Source organism: Thunnus albacares, chromosome 22, assembly GCF_914725855.1.
Source record: "Thunnus albacares chromosome 22, fThuAlb1.1, whole genome shotgun sequence".
Classification (NCBI taxonomy): Eukaryota; Metazoa; Chordata; class Actinopteri; order Scombriformes; family Scombridae; genus Thunnus; species Thunnus albacares.
This window is the reverse complement of record NC_058127.1, coordinates 4,590,032-4,609,426: the sequence shown is the minus strand read 5'-3', so window position 1 is coordinate 4,609,426 and position 19,395 is coordinate 4,590,032. Positions and strand designations below refer to the sequence as shown.

General features: G+C 39.5%; 1 protein-coding gene across 3 annotated transcripts in view; it reads right to left on the bottom strand.

The window, feature by feature from the left end:
- The window catches only part of LOC122974095 (F-box/WD repeat-containing protein 7-like), a 39,584-nt gene that overhangs the window by 2,446 nt on the left and 17,743 nt on the right, over positions 1–19,395 (bottom strand). For 2 of the 3 annotated variants that reach the window (XM_044341975.1, XM_044341977.1), the window contains 11 exons: positions 14,502–14,584; positions 13,703–13,838; positions 12,379–12,513; positions 12,132–12,255; positions 8,561–8,697; positions 8,327–8,440; positions 4,511–4,692; positions 3,581–3,806; positions 3,411–3,477; positions 1,676–1,819; positions 349–498 (listed from right to left, as the gene is read on the bottom strand). In XM_044341975.1, coding sequence (XP_044197910.1) covers positions 349–498; positions 1,676–1,819; positions 3,411–3,477; positions 3,581–3,806; positions 4,511–4,692; positions 8,327–8,440; positions 8,561–8,697; positions 12,132–12,255; positions 12,379–12,513; positions 13,703–13,838; positions 14,502–14,584 — 1,498 coding nt within the window. Of the gene's footprint in view, positions 1–348; positions 499–1,675; positions 1,820–3,410; positions 3,478–3,580; positions 3,807–4,510; positions 4,693–8,326; positions 8,441–8,560; positions 8,698–12,131; positions 12,256–12,378; positions 12,514–13,702; positions 13,839–14,501; positions 14,585–18,179; positions 18,554–19,395 lie in introns of those variants that run through there. The other variant, XM_044341976.1, reaches the window with a different exon arrangement.

Sequence of the window (19,395 nt, the reverse complement as noted above, 5' to 3'; positions counted from 1 at the left end):
AAGAAAAAACAAAGTTCTGATACACAAATCTGTTTTCAGTTTTTGGACTTTTTCTCTAATCTTTGATTTTTGCTGAAATATTGGATCATTTGAACATTTATTGAAATGAAAGCATGTGAGAAGTTTAGAGGGAAAAATCACTATTTGGTGGAGCTGTTAACAACTCATAGACATGTGAAATGTGACCCCGACTACACACTGCTTTTTGTAAGACGTCAAAAGCCAAAAAGGTTGGAAACCACTGGTTTCATCTTTAACAATGTGTTGTATTTTAAAAGCTTGTTATATTATCCATTGTGTCAAATCTTCATCTGAAAAGTAACTAAAGCTGTCAAATAATGTCGTTACCTGATCCTCGGCTCTGCAGCGCCACCACGTCCCGCAGCCAGGCTCCGGTCCGCAGGTCCCACAGTTTGACCGTCCCGTCGTCAGAGCTGGACAGAACCAGACCTCTGCAGAACTGCAGACACGTCACCGCCGACTGGTGCTTGTTGGGACCTGAAGGAGACACATCATCACACTGTGACCTCCGACCTCTGATCTCCTCACCACGGCAACCACTGGTCTCACACACTCATCACCACTGGAGCAGCTTCTTCTACAGCAGCAACGTTCAACTCTGTGTTTATTTTATTTTTCATGATTTATTCTAATCTTTCTCACCAAATATCTCAACTATAAATGCTAAAAACATTAAATTTGGTAAACATGGTCGTTATAAAATGGCACCAACAGCGCCACCGTGTCGCCAGTTATTGACGATTTTGTGACCATCGAGTTTCTGCTAATAAGTCGACTCATGACGTGACGATAATGTTCTGTAAACTGGTTGTTTTGTCCAGTCAAAAACCCAAAATATATTCAATCTGCAATGATTTAAAACAAAAAAGCAGAAAATTCTCACACTTGAGACGCTCTAACCAGAGAATATTTGGCATTTTTGCCATAAAAACTGCTTTAATAATTAATTGTTTATCAATATAATTGTCAATTAAGTTTTAATTTCAAGGTTTGTGCTGGTGGTGCATGACGACCACTAGAGGGCAGAAAGACAACAAAACGTTCTCTCAGAAACAAAACCTGAGATATTATTGTGCTTATCAAGTTATTATGCACCAGTAAGCATCCAGTAGAGTTATCAACCCTCTGGAGTCAAACTGGTTTTCTCTTTGTGAAGATTAATTTAATAATTTAAAAGCCGCAGTTTTGACTGATGTCCAACAGTAAACACATTGTGTCACTTCCTGTTAGTATAAAATGCTTTTAAATATGTTAATTTCTTATATACTAACTGCAAAAACAATCTGCTAAAAAACACGTTAGATGATTTCATCTGTTTGTCATTTATGACAGTAAACTGATGGTCTTTGGGTTTGAAACACTTCAGGATGTCACTTTTTAACAGATATTCTTCACTAATTTCTGACATTTTATAGAGAACAACACACTTGTTTCTCTTCTCTTGTTTTCCCCTCATCCCTCTGCTTCCTGTCTTTCTCCTGGCGGACTGCAGACTTTTGGTGTCGGTGTGTTTTAGTGCTGAGTCAGCGACGAGATGGATCACACACACACACCAACACACACACACACACAGTAACTCTCAACCCTCAAGCTGCTCTCATTGTTTTCTCTTGACACGTAACCTCGGAGGAATGTTATTGTTTCTCCGTCTCACCTTGCAGCGTGTGCAGACACTGTCCCGTCCTCACGTCCCACACTCGGACCGTGGAGTCGGCGTTCCCGGACACCAGGACGTTGTCGCGCAGCTCCATGCCGCTGGTCAGCGACTGGTGGCCGGTCAGCGTGTGGACACACCCACCTGGAGACGACACACACACACACACACACGTACTATGATGTGATGTTGTGATTCTTTGTTAGAAAAAAAAAAGGAAAATCTTGATAAAAAGATGTTGATGTTATGAAAAGAAGGAGTCGTCTGATCTCAGAGGACGAGACAATCAGGAGATCAGATGTTGTTTTTGACTGTTTATAGCAGTTAGTCAGCTTTCAAAGTGTTTTCATAGTTCAGTTTAAGCTCCAGGAGTTTCTGAAGACTGAAGAAAATGAATAAATGACGAGTGAAAATGAATCGTCTGTCAAACAGCCAATAATTACCGCCGTCAGAGACGATGAGGAGCTCGAACTGACGCACACGTTCAGTCTGAGAAATGCTAACTGTCAGAGAAAATCACCCCGGTGCTTCTAAACAGGCTGACGGGAGAGACTGTGATTGATGGACGAATGTCAAGTTTAAAGATGAATTCACAGAGAACAATTTGTCTTTCTGAGTTTTATTACAATAAACAGAGTTCACATTTGCATATGTGGATCTGTGTAAAGTTCAGTGTTGCCGCGTGCGTCAGTCTAATAGGTTTCTTCTGATTAATTTAACATTTTTGTCATATTTATCTCTGGGGAGTTTTTTTTTTTCAGTCTTCTGGGAATTAAAGAGCTGAGAGCTGAATTCTTATCTGCGTTTCCTCCCTGAAAGCTTTCCTCTCTCTGCCTCCGTCTAATGAGAAGTTACAGTTACGGCGACCGAGTCCCGCAGCTCACCTTTGATCACACCTGGTGGGAACGTTTTCACACGAGAAGCAGAAAGTCTTATGATGTGCTTTTGGGTATTAAAAGGCAGAATAACATAAAGTTTCCATTTCAACAAGCTACACAAATGTTGGATTTAATCATTCCTCCTGTTCATACTGACCGTTAGAGGATCCCTTCATAATGACCTTACAAGCTAATATGAAGCTTCAGCGTCCAAATGAGTCAAATCAAGTAGATATCTTTCAACGTTACAGTCTTTTTAGTGCCAAAGTTCCTCTTTTTGTTACTATACTTCCACCTGCAGCTCAACAGGGAAACACTGATGCTAAAAAGACTGTAAATTAGACAATAATCTAACCTTTAATATGGTTTTATGAAAGCATTACTGCTTATTTTATCTTTAACATCACAATTCAATCATATTCGTAACGTTAACTCCTCTAAAGAGGTTTTAGTGAGCAGGCGTTTGGAGAACAGAGATGCAGCGTTTCAGTTCCACAGAAAAGAGACGACAAACTGGTTTGTAATTAAGGATTTAGCCAATGAACCAGTATGAACATGAGGAACCATTACAGCGAGAAAAACCTGTTTCGATGTTCATTTGGTTTCCTGACTGATGATTTAAGACACACCTATGAAATTATAAACCCGTCCTTTAATGGTTTTATTTCTTTTTTATGAGAGAAAAGGCTTCAGGCATGAGAACTCTTCTTCTCCTGGGATTAATTGTATCTCAGGGAAAGTTTCCCAGAAATACCAGTTTGAAGTGTGTTGTATCTTCAAAAAGAGGGGGGCTTATATTCTGGCCAATACGGTATTTATTCTACTCATGTCTGGGCTGAACAGAGAGAGATCAGTACCTGTTTCTGCGTCCCAGACTCTGATTGAAGTGTCCAGCGAGCCGCTCACCACAAACACGCCATCAAACTGCAGAAGAAGAAGAAGAAGAAGTCGTTTAATTTACTGAAATATCAACGACACGCAGCTGTGTGACAGTCGGTTAGTGTGTTTGATGTGTGTGTGTGTGTACCTGCAGTGAGTACACTCGGTTGGTGTGTCCCTGCAGCGTGTGCAGACACGCCTCCGTCTCGGGGTCCCACACCTTCACCATGTAGTCGTAGCCGCCCGACACCACGCGCCGGCCGTCGTACTGAACGCAGCGCACCGCCGCCACGTGGCCCGTCAGCACGTGCTCGCAGCGGCCCGTCGACACGTCCCACACACGCAGCGTGGTGTCCCGGGAGCCCGACACCACCCTGAAGAAGACGAAGACGAAGGAGAAGAAGAGGAGGGGTGTTACATCACTGCAGCATCATCCAATCAAATCAGTTCGATTCTGTGTTTCATTAGCATGAAAGTTGAATACAAGGTTGTGTGTGTGTGTGTGTGTGTGTGTGTGTGTGTGTGTGTGTGTGTGTGTGTGTGTGTGTGTGTTGCTGTGGTGACCCAGTTTCATCATTTCTGTACTTCATGTGTGTATTTTTAGTGTATATTTGCATTAATGTCTATTTGCAATGTAAATGTGTGTGTGTTGGTGTTTGTGTACTGTGCAGATAAGTGTGTATTTATTATTGTGTATTTGTGTTTATGTGTTGTCTGTATTTATTGTGTTAGTGTTAATTTATGTATATTTATTAATGTATGCGTGTGTAATTAGTGTGTGTGTGTATTTTTATGTGTTTGTGCTACAGGTGTGTTTATGTGTGTGTGTGTGTGTGTGTGTGTGTATTCATGGATGTTCATATATAATTAATGCACTACATTAATGTTATGCTTGTTACCGTGGAGATGAGCAGTAAGCAGTGTGTGTGCCATTAAAGTATATGAATCTTTGTGTGTGTGTGTGTGTGTGTGTGTGTGTGTGTGTGTGTGTGTGTGTGTGTGTCCTGGTCGTCATGGAAATCAATGCAGCAAAATGTTAGGTGTTCCTAAAGTGAGAGAGAGAGAGGGAGAGTTTTACCGGTTGCCGTGGAGATGCATGCAGCGCACGGTGGACGTGTGTCCGTACAGCGTGTGGACACACTCTCCGCTCTCGGCGTCCCACACCCGAAGCGTCCGGTCGGTGGAGCCGCTGATCACCGTGGCAACCGCCATCTGACTGCACCACACCCCGCCGGTGTGACCCGTCAACGTCCGCAGACACTGAGAGACAGAAAAGACAAACGTTAATGAACAATCACTCGTTTAATTAAATGATCTAAAGACTCGTTTACAGGTCAGAGGTCACCGTCGCCACAACTGACAACCACAGGATGGCGTTTATTGTTAAAACCAGCAGTAGAAGAAGTGACAACACTGTAAAAACACCTCGTTAAGAGTATAAATCATGTATTCAAAGTATTACTGCAGGAAAACAAGTATACTGTAGTAAGTAGTATCAAGTAAACTGTATTAATTATTATTGATTAGATATTATATAACTGTTTTATTATCAGTAATACATTAATTGTGATTTAACATCCTAAAAACATTGTTGAACCAACAACGGACAGTTTAAAAAAAACACAATTATTTTACTGATAATAATTATAAACTGAAGTTTTTAGTTTAATTTAATTTACAGAGTTTCAGTTGAACAAACTGTTTCTCTCTCTGAATCTCATTATAGATTATCTTTATAAACTGGCCACCAGTAACTAGTCATTTTAATTTTATTTTAATTACTTTGTGTATATGGTCATCTGCTATTGTGTGTAATCTCATATTTTAGTTTTTCTCTCTTTCCTTTTAATAGTTTTTCTCCTTTTCTAACTGAGTGAGTTCTGCCTACTGAAGTCTGAGGATTTATAAATGAACGGCCGCTAACAAACCTACGTCTCTTAAACTTTGTCAAGGACAGACGTCAGTAGAAATGATGCTCCGTCTCCTCCATAGTGAACATAGTGTCACTGCTACAATATGAAGGGCCGCCGTAAAGACTTTAGATTGCATGATCTGCAATGCAGGTTTTATTAAAACTCTTATTGTTTCCACTCAGTTTTAACAATGAAAGCAGGCAGATTGTCCTCAACGAGTGAAGCATTTAAAGACCTGTGAGTTTATTTTTGTATATGTGAAAACAAATATTTTTTAATCTGGCACCTACATCACTCACTACGACTATCAAAGGTAAAAATATCACATTGTCATGATAATCATCCTGCTATTAGTGTCAAAATATAGTTTTATTTTGGGTTTTATTCATTGAACAGTCGTCTGTATGTTGCAGTTTTGTTGGACTTTTTAATAAGAAATAACATCAGAACCAGTTGAAACAGAAGCAGCTCAGTGTGTGTTACAGTCTGCGCACACACCTTCACATTTTGTAAATTCATGTAGCCTCGAGCCGCTAACTACACCCGACTTTAATGTTAGAAACACAGCGAACAGGAAATACGAGCCGGAGCATCGTCAAAGTCTGTTTTATTCACGCACATCAAACTCGAGAGTCTTCTGGGAAAAACACTGTTTTCCATCTTTCTCTCTCTCTTTTGTCAGAGTGTGTGTTTAAAAGTGTGTGTGTGTCAATATTTGTTCCACTTTCACAGCTGAACCTTGAAGGACACACACACACACACACACACGGAGAGAGAGAGAGAGAGCAGTTTCACCTTGAAGGTGTTGTAGTGGTGGTTGCCGTGGCAACAGAGGGAAACTTTGCCTTGGCAACTGTTGCAGAGACAACAGAGGAGATACTGCAGCTATCAGACAGTTACTGCACGATTATCAGCAGCAGCATACAAACTGTGTGTCTGTGTGTGTGTGTGTGTGTGTGTGTGTGTGTGTCTGTGTGTGTGTGTGTGTGTCTCTGTGTGTGTGTCTCTGTGTGTGTGTGTCTCTGTATGTGTGTGTGTCTCTCTCTCTCTTTGTGTATGTGTGTGTGTGTGTGTGTGTATGTGTGTGTGTGTGTGTGTGTGTGTGTATGTGTGTGTGTGTGTGTGTGTGTGTGTGTGTGTGTGTGTGTGTGTAGTGAACCTGTCATCACTTACCGCCAATAAAGATAAACTAAATTAAATTGTGTTGAATTTTACAGTCAGTCATCCCTTCAGGCAACAAGATGTGTGTGTTTTTCTTTCTGCAGGCAGCACACACACACACACACACACACACACACACACACACACGCACACACATACACACACACACACACACACACACACACACACACATTACTGGGCAGGTCCAGGCGGAGGAGAGAGCAGGTGTGTCTACTGGAAGAATGTTTCAACCGAAACCCGACAGACACGCTCGGCGGTGTGTGTGTGTGGGTGTTTTCTTTAACAGCCTGATGATGTTCGATACAAGATGAGAGTAAAGACAGGAAGTGTGTGTGTGTGACCTCTGAAATACACGCACAGCAGAGTCCTAAAGTCCGAGACCACGTTCCCTAGTGGTCTCGGACTTTAGGACCCTGCTGTAAACAAAGAGTCTTATGAGAAACACACACACAGGTTGTGGATGTGGTTGCCTCAGGCTGCGTCAATGTGTGTTTTAGTGAATGTGTGTTTAAACAACAACACACCCCGACTAACACAACCGGTCTGCCTGCTTCTACTCTATTGTATTCTATTGTATTCTATTATACCCTATTGTATTATATTATATTCTATTGTTCTGGTCCATATGAGCTTCATAGTTGATCTTACGAAGGACACGTGGGCCTCGACAGAAAGCACCAATAAAAAGAGGCTGAGAGGAGATTCAGTAAATCAGTTAATAATTTCAATCCTCCTTCTAGAGGAAGTAGTCGGTTCCAGCTTTTCTCTGTTTTAGATTATCGTGAACTGAACAGCTTTTGTTTTTTTTTTTACTGTTGATCAGATGAAATAAGACGTCTGAAGACGTCACGTCGGGCTCTGGGAGGCTTTAACGGACGTGTGTCGCTGTTTTATGACATAATAAAGGACAAAAACATTGTTTGTATAATCAGGAATATAACTAATATAAATATTAAAGTGGTTCCTGCTGCATGAAATTATTACTTTTCTCAAATGTTTGCTTGTTATTTTTTATTGTGAAATACAGGATCCTGTCTTCTCTTCTAACCTCTTAAAGTCTTTTAAATTATATAAATAAAGAAGGAAAAATCCACGTTTCCATGGCTGCAACTAATGATTAATTTCATGATTAGTCAATTAGTTGTCTTTTTTTGTGCCGACCAACAGTCGACAACCCAAAAATATTTAGTTTACTGTCACAGAAAACTGAAGAAACCAGAAAATATTCACATTTAAGAAGCTTTAAGAAGAGAAGTTTAGAATTTTTCCATAAAAAATGACTCAAAAACGTCATAAAAATCGATTATCATAATAGTTGGTGATGCATTCATTAATCGTTGCAGCTCTAGTTGTGTCCACACTAAGTCTGGTGTGACACCTGAATGTTGGTACTTAAGTAGAATTTAATTACTTAAACAAAGAAGCCAAATGTTTAACGTTGTTTAAACACAAAATTAGGATTAAAACAAATAAAAATCTGACAAACATTTAACGTTAACTTTCAATACTTGATAGTTTTTGGCTTTAACTCATTTCAGAGCCAAAAAAAGTAGAAACACAGGATCAATATTTGACATCACGGCTGCTATAAATAAAATAACTGCTTGTAGAAATAAAATATGATCAGTATTTGATCAAACACGTAGACATAATCCCCCGTCTGTCCCTCTAATTTACACAAACGTGTGTTTACAGCTGAAGCAGCAGAAAACATTCATCTACATAATCAATACATCTGTCTACAGACACACACACACACACACACACACACACACACACACACACACACAGCGTCCCACCTTGCCGGTGATGGCTGACCAGACTTTGAGCGTGTTGTCGTCGGAGCCGCTGACGATCAGGTCGCCGCTGAACTGGAGACACGTGATCACATGATCGTCGTGACCTTTCAACACCTACGGAGACGGAAACAGATTTTAACGGCGATTTAACGTCACTCAGTCATATCAAACACACGCCGGTCAGCTGAGTCGGTGTGTGTGTGTGTGTGTGTGTGTGTGTGTGTGTAAATGTACCATGGGCTCCCGGGTGTCCCCCTTCCTCCAGTTGTTTTCTATGCGGTGTTGTCTAATGTAGGCCGACTTCCACGGGCTGACCGCCACGCCTGGCCGCACACACTTGCTGCGACGAGATGACGAACACTCTGATATACCTGAAGAGAAGATGAGAGAGAGAGAAATCTAATCAAAGAGCTTCTCAAGACCCCAATTAGAGAGGACACATATTCTGCATATTTCCAGCTTTATATTTATATTCTGGGGCTCTACTGGAATATATTTGCATGATTTATAGTTAAAAACTCCTTATTTATCTTCTACTGGCTCCTCATGCAGCCGCTCGGTTCAGCCTCCGTCTGAAACAGGCAGTTTTAGCTCCTGATATCAGCTCATTGGTAGGAAAACCCGTCGCACACAAAGCATCCAGAGCAGATTGAAGGCCTGACTTTTGACTTGCAGGAACAAAGATAACATAGATATCAATATCAATCACAGTAATTTCATTCTTAGTACATTTGTTGTCATTTAACAGTTTAATTAACGTGGTTTAAGCTAACATCAGCTGGTGTAGCTTCATAGAAATCACCGTCAGATATTCTTATAATCACAACAGCTGTTAAATCAATCATTAGTTAATCAATAACATTAGTTACTAAGTCCAATCTATTAGTTGTTTGGTCCATAAACTGTCAGAAAATGGTGAATCATGTCCAAGATGCAACCTAAAATGTATTTTTTGTCCCGACCAACAGTCGACAACACAAAGATATTCAGTTTACTGTCATAAAAAGACTAAAGAAACCAGAAAATATTCACATTTAAGAAGTTGGAATCAGAGAATTTGGACGTTTTTGACTTTTGACTTATGTTAAAAACTCCTATTAACTCTCTCCAGTGGGCTTTGAGCTACATGCTAACTTGCTAAAGAGTTCAGCTGAAAGAAATATTGAACTATTTCAGTCTGTTTGGACATTTTTTCTTAAAGAATGACGACTAATCAATCATCAAATGGTTGGTGATTAATTTATTAGTTGACAACTAATAGTATGAGGTATAAATGCTAACATTAGCTGCTTTAGTTTCACTGGTAACTAGCTAACATAAGTTTTTTACCATCATATAACAAGCCCACCATGGCTACTGTCACTGTTACTGGTGTGACTGTGGTGTAGTTGAATCGCATCTACTGTGGTTTTACTGGTATGACCTCACTGTTACTGACATCATCGCTCCTTTCATTAATATGGAGCTGGCGTGCGGCTAATGCAGGCTAACTGCATTCATATTCTCACTGAGTTCTGGCTAATGTCAACACTGTTCCCATTGGTATGACAGAAGTGTAGCACAAATACAAATTAGCCTCATTTGTGAAGCCGGTGAGCTGCAGTTAACGCTGGCTTCATTAGTATGGCTGTGGTGTGGCGCTAACGCTAGGTAGTCTCATTGGTATGGCTGCCGAGTGCTGGCAGTGATTCTCGGCTGACTGGCAGAAAGCCCAGAGAGAAACACACACACACACACACACACACACACACACACACACACACACAGCCACTGCATTGCGCTGAATGAAGGAGGAGTGACTGACTGTGTAGCTGTATTTGCATGTTACACTCGGTTTAGAAAGCACTATACATCCAGTAAGCTCCTGTCTCTATTTGTATCCTGTTTTTCATATTTCCCCCTGTGAAAACACTGGAAACCACACCTACAGAGAGTCTCTGCTCAGGCACCACATGATGAACTCTCTCAGTCAGAACAGAGGATACAACAGCTTTTCCTCGTTTTGAAGGATTAAGGAGAGGATTCATCACCATTTGCCAAAAAACAAAAGAGAGACCAAAAGAGAGACCCAAAAGAGAATGAAGAGGAGGAAAAGGAAGGAGGCAGATCTGCACAGTTAATGATACATTATTATAATTCTGGCTTCTACTATTAAAGGATAAATCTGGTGATGTATAACAAATATATAATATTAAATAAACCCAATGAAAATACCCAAAACACAGCTGGCAACAAATGCACTATTTACTGCTGTTTTAGTAACGTTTGTAAAAACTAAAGTGACCAGATGGAAATTATTTACTTACTATTTGCAATTCAAATCATCAAAATGCAAAAAAAGCCTCTTTTTTTCTGTTTCTTGAGACTCATGATGTCTCAAATACTGACATCATGAGTTCAAACCTCCAACACATTTTCACCCAAGACATTTTTGACTTGAAACTAACCAAATTCTGCAATTTTTCCTTTTGCTAATTTAGAAAACAAACACAGAATCGTACCTTTTTATTAATAAATCTTATCTACTCACTTAGGTCTTCCAACCAAAACCTGTTGGCCGTACCACGTGCCAAACTAAAAACCAAAGGTGTTTTTGCTGCCCTGACAACCAGACTTTCATCAGATCAGCTGAATCTGTTGACTGTTTCACCTAAACACCTAAAAAACCTACTTTTTTTAGAACAGCTTTCTCATAACGTTTCATTAATTCAAGTGTGTGCTCTGGTGATGACTGTATGTGTTCTTGAATGTGTCTTTCATGGTTTTTGTGTCCTATTTTCTTTGTGTCCCAATGTCACTGTAAAGCACTTTGTAACCTGTGTTAAAAAAGGTGCTATATAAATAAAGTTTTACTTACTTACTTGCTTTACTTACTTAACTTATTTTACTTACTTAACTTATTTTACTTACTTACTTACTTACTTACCTTACTCAACTTACTTACTTTACTTACTTAACTTACTTACTTACCTTACTCAACTTACTTACTTTACTTAACTTACTTTACTTACCTTACTCAACTTACTTACTTACCTTACTTACTTTACTTACTTACCTTACTCAACTTACTTACTTAACTTACTTTACTTACCTTACTTACTCAACTTACTTACTTTACTTAACTTACTTTACTTACCTTACTTACTTTACTTACTTACATTACTCAACTTACTTACTTAACTTACTTTACTTACCTTACTCAACTTACTTACTTAACTTACTTTACTTACCTTACTTACTTTACTTACTTACCTTACTCAACTTACTTACTTTACTTACTTAGTTACTTAACTTACCATTTCAATTGTATCTCCCTAAATCAAATGTTCTTTCACATCCTTCTCTACGCTGTCAAGTGACTCACGGCGATGAAGAAAACTAAATTTCTTTTGAGTTGTTTGTTTTTGTGTAATAACAGTCACATTTTAAGATATTTAGTCTTAAAAATATCAGAATCAACATACAGTATGTTGTGTGTTTAATCGTTCAATTCACAGACACATTACTGAAGACTTGACCTCGGTTGTAACTACAGACCTGTTTGTGACCCAGAAAGATCTGCGTCAGTTAGAACCAAAGTACTGAGAGACGGAATAAACACATTGTTGGATTTTGTCTTTTTATGGGATTTGTTGAACACCAGACTTATCTCACTATATTCAATTACTATATTAATTAAACAGAGACAGATAAAAGAAGCCCAAAAAGAAGAGAAATTAAAAAAGGAGACAAAAAACCAGATAAGACACCAGTAAAACCAGTACCTTGTAGACTGTGTATTTAGCGTATTTGTACGTTTCTTTACCTTCCTCGCGGCACTTCTCCCTCCACAGCAGGTTGTCCTCAGCCAGGATCCTCCAGTACCTGCAGGTCTGAGCGGCCTGAAGCAGGTCGCCGGGAGCCAGGAAGGTCAACACGTACAGAGCCAGCTGCAAACACACACATGTTCAATATATTTATCTGTTCTGTCAACATTTCAGGGCAGATTTTGGACTTGAAAGAGTTTTAAGCATGAAAATGTTTGTTTTATGTGTGTGTTGTTTTTTTTGTACCTCTTTGGGCAGCAGGGATATGAAGTCTCTCTGGAACTGGGGCTCGATGACCTGCATCATGTGCTTCACCTGACTGGTTTCACACCTGTCAATCAACTCGTCCAGAGCCAATAGCCTCTCGGGACCGCTCCACGTCTGCAGAGGAGGGAAAGGGAGGAAGAAGAAGAGGAAGAGAGAAACTTAACATCTCTGTTTGAGTGTGTTTTCCTGTTTGTGTCTGACTTTGTAGTTGTGTGTTTGTGTGTTTTTCCATTTGGGTGTTTCAAGGTATTTCTGAAATAGTTTTAACTTCCTCCTCAGGCAACAAGAGACGTCCGTGTTTTTCATCTGAATCTGTGTGTGTGTGTGTGTGTGTGTGTGTGTTTACTTGTACTTGTATGTTTTTTATTAGTTACATAAGAACAGCTCGGAGGCAGCGCTCCTCTACCAGCTCTGTGTTTACGTGCAGCAAGCGGAAAACACACACACACACAAACACACACAGATTACCCAAAATGCAACACGGCTGCATTTTACCACGCTGCAGGACAGTAGTATGTGTGTGTGTGTGTGTATTATTGTTGTCTTGGTAAGAAATCTTAACTGGTTGTAGTTTGGACTCACTAACCACTACAAATATCTGCTATGACACATGTTATATAATGTGGGATAATTAGCAGTTAATTAACAGAAAATACAGTGTAACCCTCCTTAGTTACTGTTGCTATGCCTGTCAAACTCTCTGTTCCTGTACAGATATGCAGTTTATGATGACTGTTGCAGATTTACAACTTGAAATTTTTGAGGATTTTTTTTTAAACAATTCGATTTCACACAGAAGTAAAAAGATGCAGCAACTGTCAATTTTTTCAGCTGTAGCTAGCTAACTGGGGCTGCAACTAATGATTATTTTCATGATTATAGCGAAGATGCAACCTAAAATATCTTATTTTTTCCCGACTAACAGTCCAAAACCCAAAGATATTCAGTTTATTGTCATTAAAGACTAAAGGAACCAGAAAATATTCATAATTAAGATGCTGGAACCAGAGAATTTTAACATTTTTTAGAATTTTTTTTGGATTATCATAATAGTTGGCGCTTAATTTTCTGTTGATCTTTGCAGTTCTAGTTTCCAGCTTACTTGTTTCAAAACAGGAACCCTATAAAAGACGTTTTAAATATCCACATGATGGCTACATACATATCCTGCTAAAAAACTGAAGCTAACGTATCATGTAGATGACATTTAAATAAAGAAGCAGCATCGTTGGTGTTTCAGCGTGGAGTTCGTTAGCTTTAGTCTTCTAGTATAAGGAAGAAACTTGTGTTATCGTGTGCTGACCTGGAAGACGTGAAGCCAGTCCTGCAGACCAGAAGGAGGCGGGCCGGAGGTGACGCGCCGCCGCTGAGACGAATGCCCATTGGCCAGCCGCAGGTCGCCGAACGTGGTGGGCGTGGCCTGAACCAGACTGGAAGGACTGAAGAGAGAAAGAAAGCATAGTTAGCATCATCAGAAAACTTCTTCTGTAGTCCAAAATAACTAATAAAAAATATATATTATATATCAGAAAGAAATTGTTCTGGCAGCTAAAATACATCCAGAAGAATCAGTTTTACCACATTTAAACTTTTGTTTTAGTTTTTCTATCAGATTTTGTGAACAGAATGCTAATTATCAGGGGACAGACTACAGTCGTGGTGATACGTGACTTCTTTCACGTCTCCTCTTGACTGTGTTGAACATTGAAAAGCGTTTTTCACAGCATTAGTTTAAAATGTAGTTATGTTCCTTCGCTGTTTAGAAGTTAAGTTGTTCTAGTTAGCTGTTGGCTAACGACTAATATCCAAAAATGAATATTAAAGAGGATAATGTTAGTTAATGTAGTTTATTTCATTAAACTAAATGTAGTTTAGGTGAATAACACAGACTTCTGTTATTAACTCTCTCCGGTGGGATTTTAACTACATGCTAACTTGCTAAAACGTAAACATTCAGATTAAGTTCAGCTGAAAGAAACATTGAACTATTTCAATTATTTACTCAAATTTCTACAACTGTTAACTTGTAACTTACATTTTTTTTCTGTCAACTCAGAGTGACAATCATGTTTCTGAGACTCGTGTTGAAACGCGTGACTGACCTGAGGTATCCGTTGCCTTTGCAGTGTTTCTTCCCCGAAGGGAACGGCCGGCCGTCTGGACCGTGATCCAACTTCCTCTTCATCTGGTGTTCGAGAGACGTTGACAAGAGACACAGAGAGAAAAAACAGACACAGTGAGAGACGATAACGTGTCAGACTGCTACTTCTATAACGAATTTATAACATTCAGTCGAGTAGCTTCATTGTGTTTTGATTTAACTTCCTGTTACGTTTTTGCTAACTTTATGTGCATTACCACCACAGTCTCGTTTGTCAGAGATTCAGGTCTGTTGTCGTGCTCGTTGACGGCTGTTTCCCAGTTGTACAAACAACCGAACCAGTTGGGAGTTTTGTTGGCGGGATTAATAACAGAATCTGTTTAGACTCAGATATGTTGTGATGGAAAAATGGCAACATGTGGATGTTGATCGACACATGTGTACAGGTCGTTGGAAGCAGACTTACACATCAGCGTCTATCAAAATGACAAATGTTTAAGAGGCTGTAACTGATTCTTTTCATAATAATAACGTCTGATCTGTCAGTGTGTAATGTGTTGGTTGTGGCTCGTAGTGATGAGCCTACAGAGAATTATCAGCGACTCTGCAGCTCCTCTCGGCTTTACGGAGCTTTATAGCGAGTTTCAGCTCGTTATTTATCTGTCCGGCTGCAACTTTACTGTTCTGGTTCACTCACAAAGCTCTTATAGCCTTGTTGTTGGCCGCAGCAGGCAGCTGTTTTCAGACAAAAAGGTCTAAAAAAGCCACTGTACTCTACCTGCTCAGCACCAAACGTAGACTAGCTGGTGAACATAGTGGAGCATTTAGCAGCTAAAGAGCCAGATATTTCCCTCAGGAGTTGGTAGAGAGCAAAAACAGAGCTAAAAGAGAGTGAATACTGGACTTACATTCACCCGGTGGACAGAAACACGACTCCACGTGAATGATAATGTTGCTTGATGTGGAAAATAAGCAACTTGTTTGCTAACAAGTTCAACATATCAGCTTAAAAGCCGATGATGTGTCAGTGTTGTGTTCACTACTTGTTTGTGCTGAAAACTAGCGGCCGAAAAAAAAAAAAAATCAGTCATTGCGGGTTTAACTACTTATAGCTATTGTGTCGACTAACAAAAGAGAAAATAGCCAACGTGAATGTGTTTTACAGCTGGATTTTATGTTGATATGAGGCACATGAACTGTGGTCACAAACAAAAAAACAAAAAAACCCCATGTGTAATTGATAACATTTATATAGATATACAGATAAGCTGCGGCCTTTTATCTAAACTACAGCGACACTGAAAACACCTACGCTGTGAAGTAACACGAACGCAACAACTCAGAGGTCTGAATCAGCCTTCTATCTCTTTCCTCTCTCTGTGTCTCTCAGTGAATGAACGCAGGAATGCAGAAAATCGGAGGAATGTCGCCGGTGCAGCACTGGTCTAAAATAGAGCAGCACGCGCTAACAGGCTGCTGCACACACACACACACACACACACACACACACACACACACTGGAGGCTGGAGATGTACTGGACAGCATGTGTGTGTGTGTGTGTGTGTGTGTGTGTGTGTGTGTGTCCTTCCTCCTCTTGGCATCTTTCTATGAATCACAGCTTTATCTGGCTGCAGTGTTACAAATCTGTGTCACTATACAGGATAATAATAAAAAAAAAAAAAAAAAACGCCAGAAGATCGTCAGTAAAGACGGAATTTAACCCACAAGCCCGCAATCTTTCTACTCACAGAAAAAAAAAAAAAAAATCACAACATACGGCTGTGATTTTCAGCTCTGAGCTTTAGCCTAAACTCATAATCTGCTTTTCATTTTCTGACTTTTTTTTTTTTTTTTTTAATGTCACTGGCTTTTAATAACAGATGTCGCGTCTGTGTGGAACTCATTAAAACCTTAAAAAGAAAAACTTCACTCGGGGGTGAAGAGCAACCAAAAAAAAAAAAAAAAAAGCCGTGTTTACTGGTTTAAACCAGAATTTTTCACAACACAAGACATCTCACAGGAAAAAACACATCTGTATATGAATGTTTGATCTGTAAAATAAGTTTATAATGATACTTTTTGATTGATTTCTACTTTAATGACTTACAGTGAGTCTATGATATGTAATAGGTCATTTACAGTGACCTCATTGTACCTTTTTTTTAACATTTTGTAGCTGTAACATCTCTAAAATATGACTTAAGTGACTCATGGTGTGTCTATGATAATCTGGAGTGGACATATGGTGACCTTATGGTGACTCGCAGGCAATAATGTCCCACTTTAATCTGTTTTTAATAGTGCAGGGAAGCAGAAAATGTACATTTCTAAATCATTTTTATAGATTTTTGCTGCTTTATTTGCCTGTAATAAACCATATTTGACCAAAAACATGCAGTTTACAGCAGGTTCAACACAGATTCAAACCCTTAAACTGCCAGTAAGTATAAACAGAATGATATACAGTGATCTCACTGTATCTTTTTACATTTTGGAGCCGTAGCATCTAAGTAATAATGCTATAATGACTTATGGATACTTATCTTATAATCTGTAGTGAATATACTGTGACTTTACAGTGACCTTTGTGTAATAATCTGTAATCCATAATCTGTATTTTCCTGTGTAAGAAAGCAGAAATGACAATTTCTTTGATCTTGAGGTTTGCAGCTGTAAAGATGAACAAGTGTTAGATACCGAAGTTTTGCTTGATGTCAATTAATTTTCAAGGATTTTTGCAGTTTTATACACCATGTTTGACCCCAAAGACAGCAGCTGTTCCTTTGTAGTATCCCTTCTTTTGTGTTTTCACAGTGTAGGGAGGCAAACACAGATGAACAAGCACTGGATACTAAAGTTTTGTCTGGTTTTAATTAATATATATTGATTTTTGCAGTTTTATACACCATATTTGACTCCAGTAATGCAGTTTACAGCATTTCCACAGTGTAGAGAAGCAAAAATGTCAATTTCTTGAAACTATTAGGATTATCAAGCAGTGGATAGCAGGGCTTCTTCCACAATATTATTACCTGCCATTGATGGTTGCTACTTAATTCACCATATATGTTCCCAAAAATGCAGTTTACAGCAGCTTGGCTGTATATTATCCCTCATTTATTTGTGTTTTTACACTGTAGGGACACAATAATGTAATTTCCCTGAAGCTATGAAGATGATCAAGCATTAGATACTAATGTTTTGTGAGATTTTAATTAATTTCTGCTGTTTTATTCACATGTACAAAGCACATCTGACCCAAAATTATGCAGTTTACAGCAGTTGAGCAGGGATTCAAACCTTTACTAGCCCTGCCTGCCTACACAACACTACACACTACTGAGGCTGATCTATAATCAATAATCATATCAGAGAGAGAGAGGAAGATACAGGAAGGAGAGGAAGACAGAGGATGGACATGAAATGAGTCTCCCGGTTCCGCAGTGGTCCACACACACACGCACGCGCGCACACACACACACACACACACACACACATATATATATACACACACACTACCGAGGCATGTAAGAGAGAGAAACGCCTTGTCATCCCGGTGTACGAGCCTGACAACCTTCAATTCCTGCACGACAGCATTCAACAAAAACTCAAAACGGATTTCAAACCGCAGCTGTTGACGTCAGCCTATCGATCAACACTCCTATAATCAATACTCACTTTGTAGAAGATGAGCTTCAAGGTGCCGTAGAAACCCATGGCTGCACCCCGGTAGGTAGAAACCCTCCCGGTAGTCCGAGAAACGTGAAGATATTACAACTAAAAGCAAAATTTATGACGGGAATGTCAACAACTCCAGAAGAGGGATATCACTAATAGTGAGCGTGACGTCGATGGTCCATCCAGTCAATCAGTGAATCGATGAGGAGCATAAATCGATCCGTGCTTCAGGAGGAGACTGACACTCTCTCTCCTCTCTCTCTCTCTCTCTCTGCCTCGGTGTGACTCGACCTCCAGCAGGAACACGCAGGGACATGCCTCACTCTCTCTGCCGGGGGAGAGAGGGAGGAATGCGGACAGAGAGAGAGGGGTGGAGCCGGGTGGAGAGGGGCGTGAGCGCGGCGCGAACAGGAAGCAGCAGATTCTGATTAAAGTTCACAGTTATGTGGAAAACGTATCCAATTAAACGTTGGAGTTTATATGGAAGCACAAAGGTGTCAAAAGTCACTTAATTGGTTGGAAGTACAACTGAGTATATATACATAGCTCTTTTCACTTCCAATTTATTTTCACTATATTTACGATATTTTTTACATTCTAATTGTAATTTTTTATTCGTAGTTATATCACCTATCGTTCATGTAGTGGTATTTTTCTCTTACTTTGTACAGGTACTTTTGTTTTCTCTTACCCAGTGAGCATTTTCCTGTTGAAAAGACGTTTAAAAAAACGGCTGAAAGTTTTTTTCACCGACTATTTTAAGACGCTGATCAAACGTTCACATTTACACTGTATTTTACACCAGGATTTGCAATACTGGCTTTCAACTGAGAAATTTGGATGCGGTTCGTAGTTAAGCTCCACAATGACGACAGGCTATCATTTGCACATTGTAGAGGATGAAAGTTTTCACTATTGCAAATCCCAATGAAATATGGTCTAGCGAAGGAGGGTTCCCACACCAGGTCTCGAACCCCGGTCTCTTAGACCACAGACGACTGCGCTGACTACTTCCCGAAAACAAATATTTTTTGAAATATTTGTACGAGATAAATATTCATAAAAACCCACTATTTGTGCTTTTCCGAATACTGTATTCGGATTCGGTCCCACCCCTGCTATATAGTTCCGTATTTATGACATTTTATATGAAACATTAAATGCGTTGAAATTACATCTTTGTGTAGACCACATTTAACCAGTGCAATATGAAGAA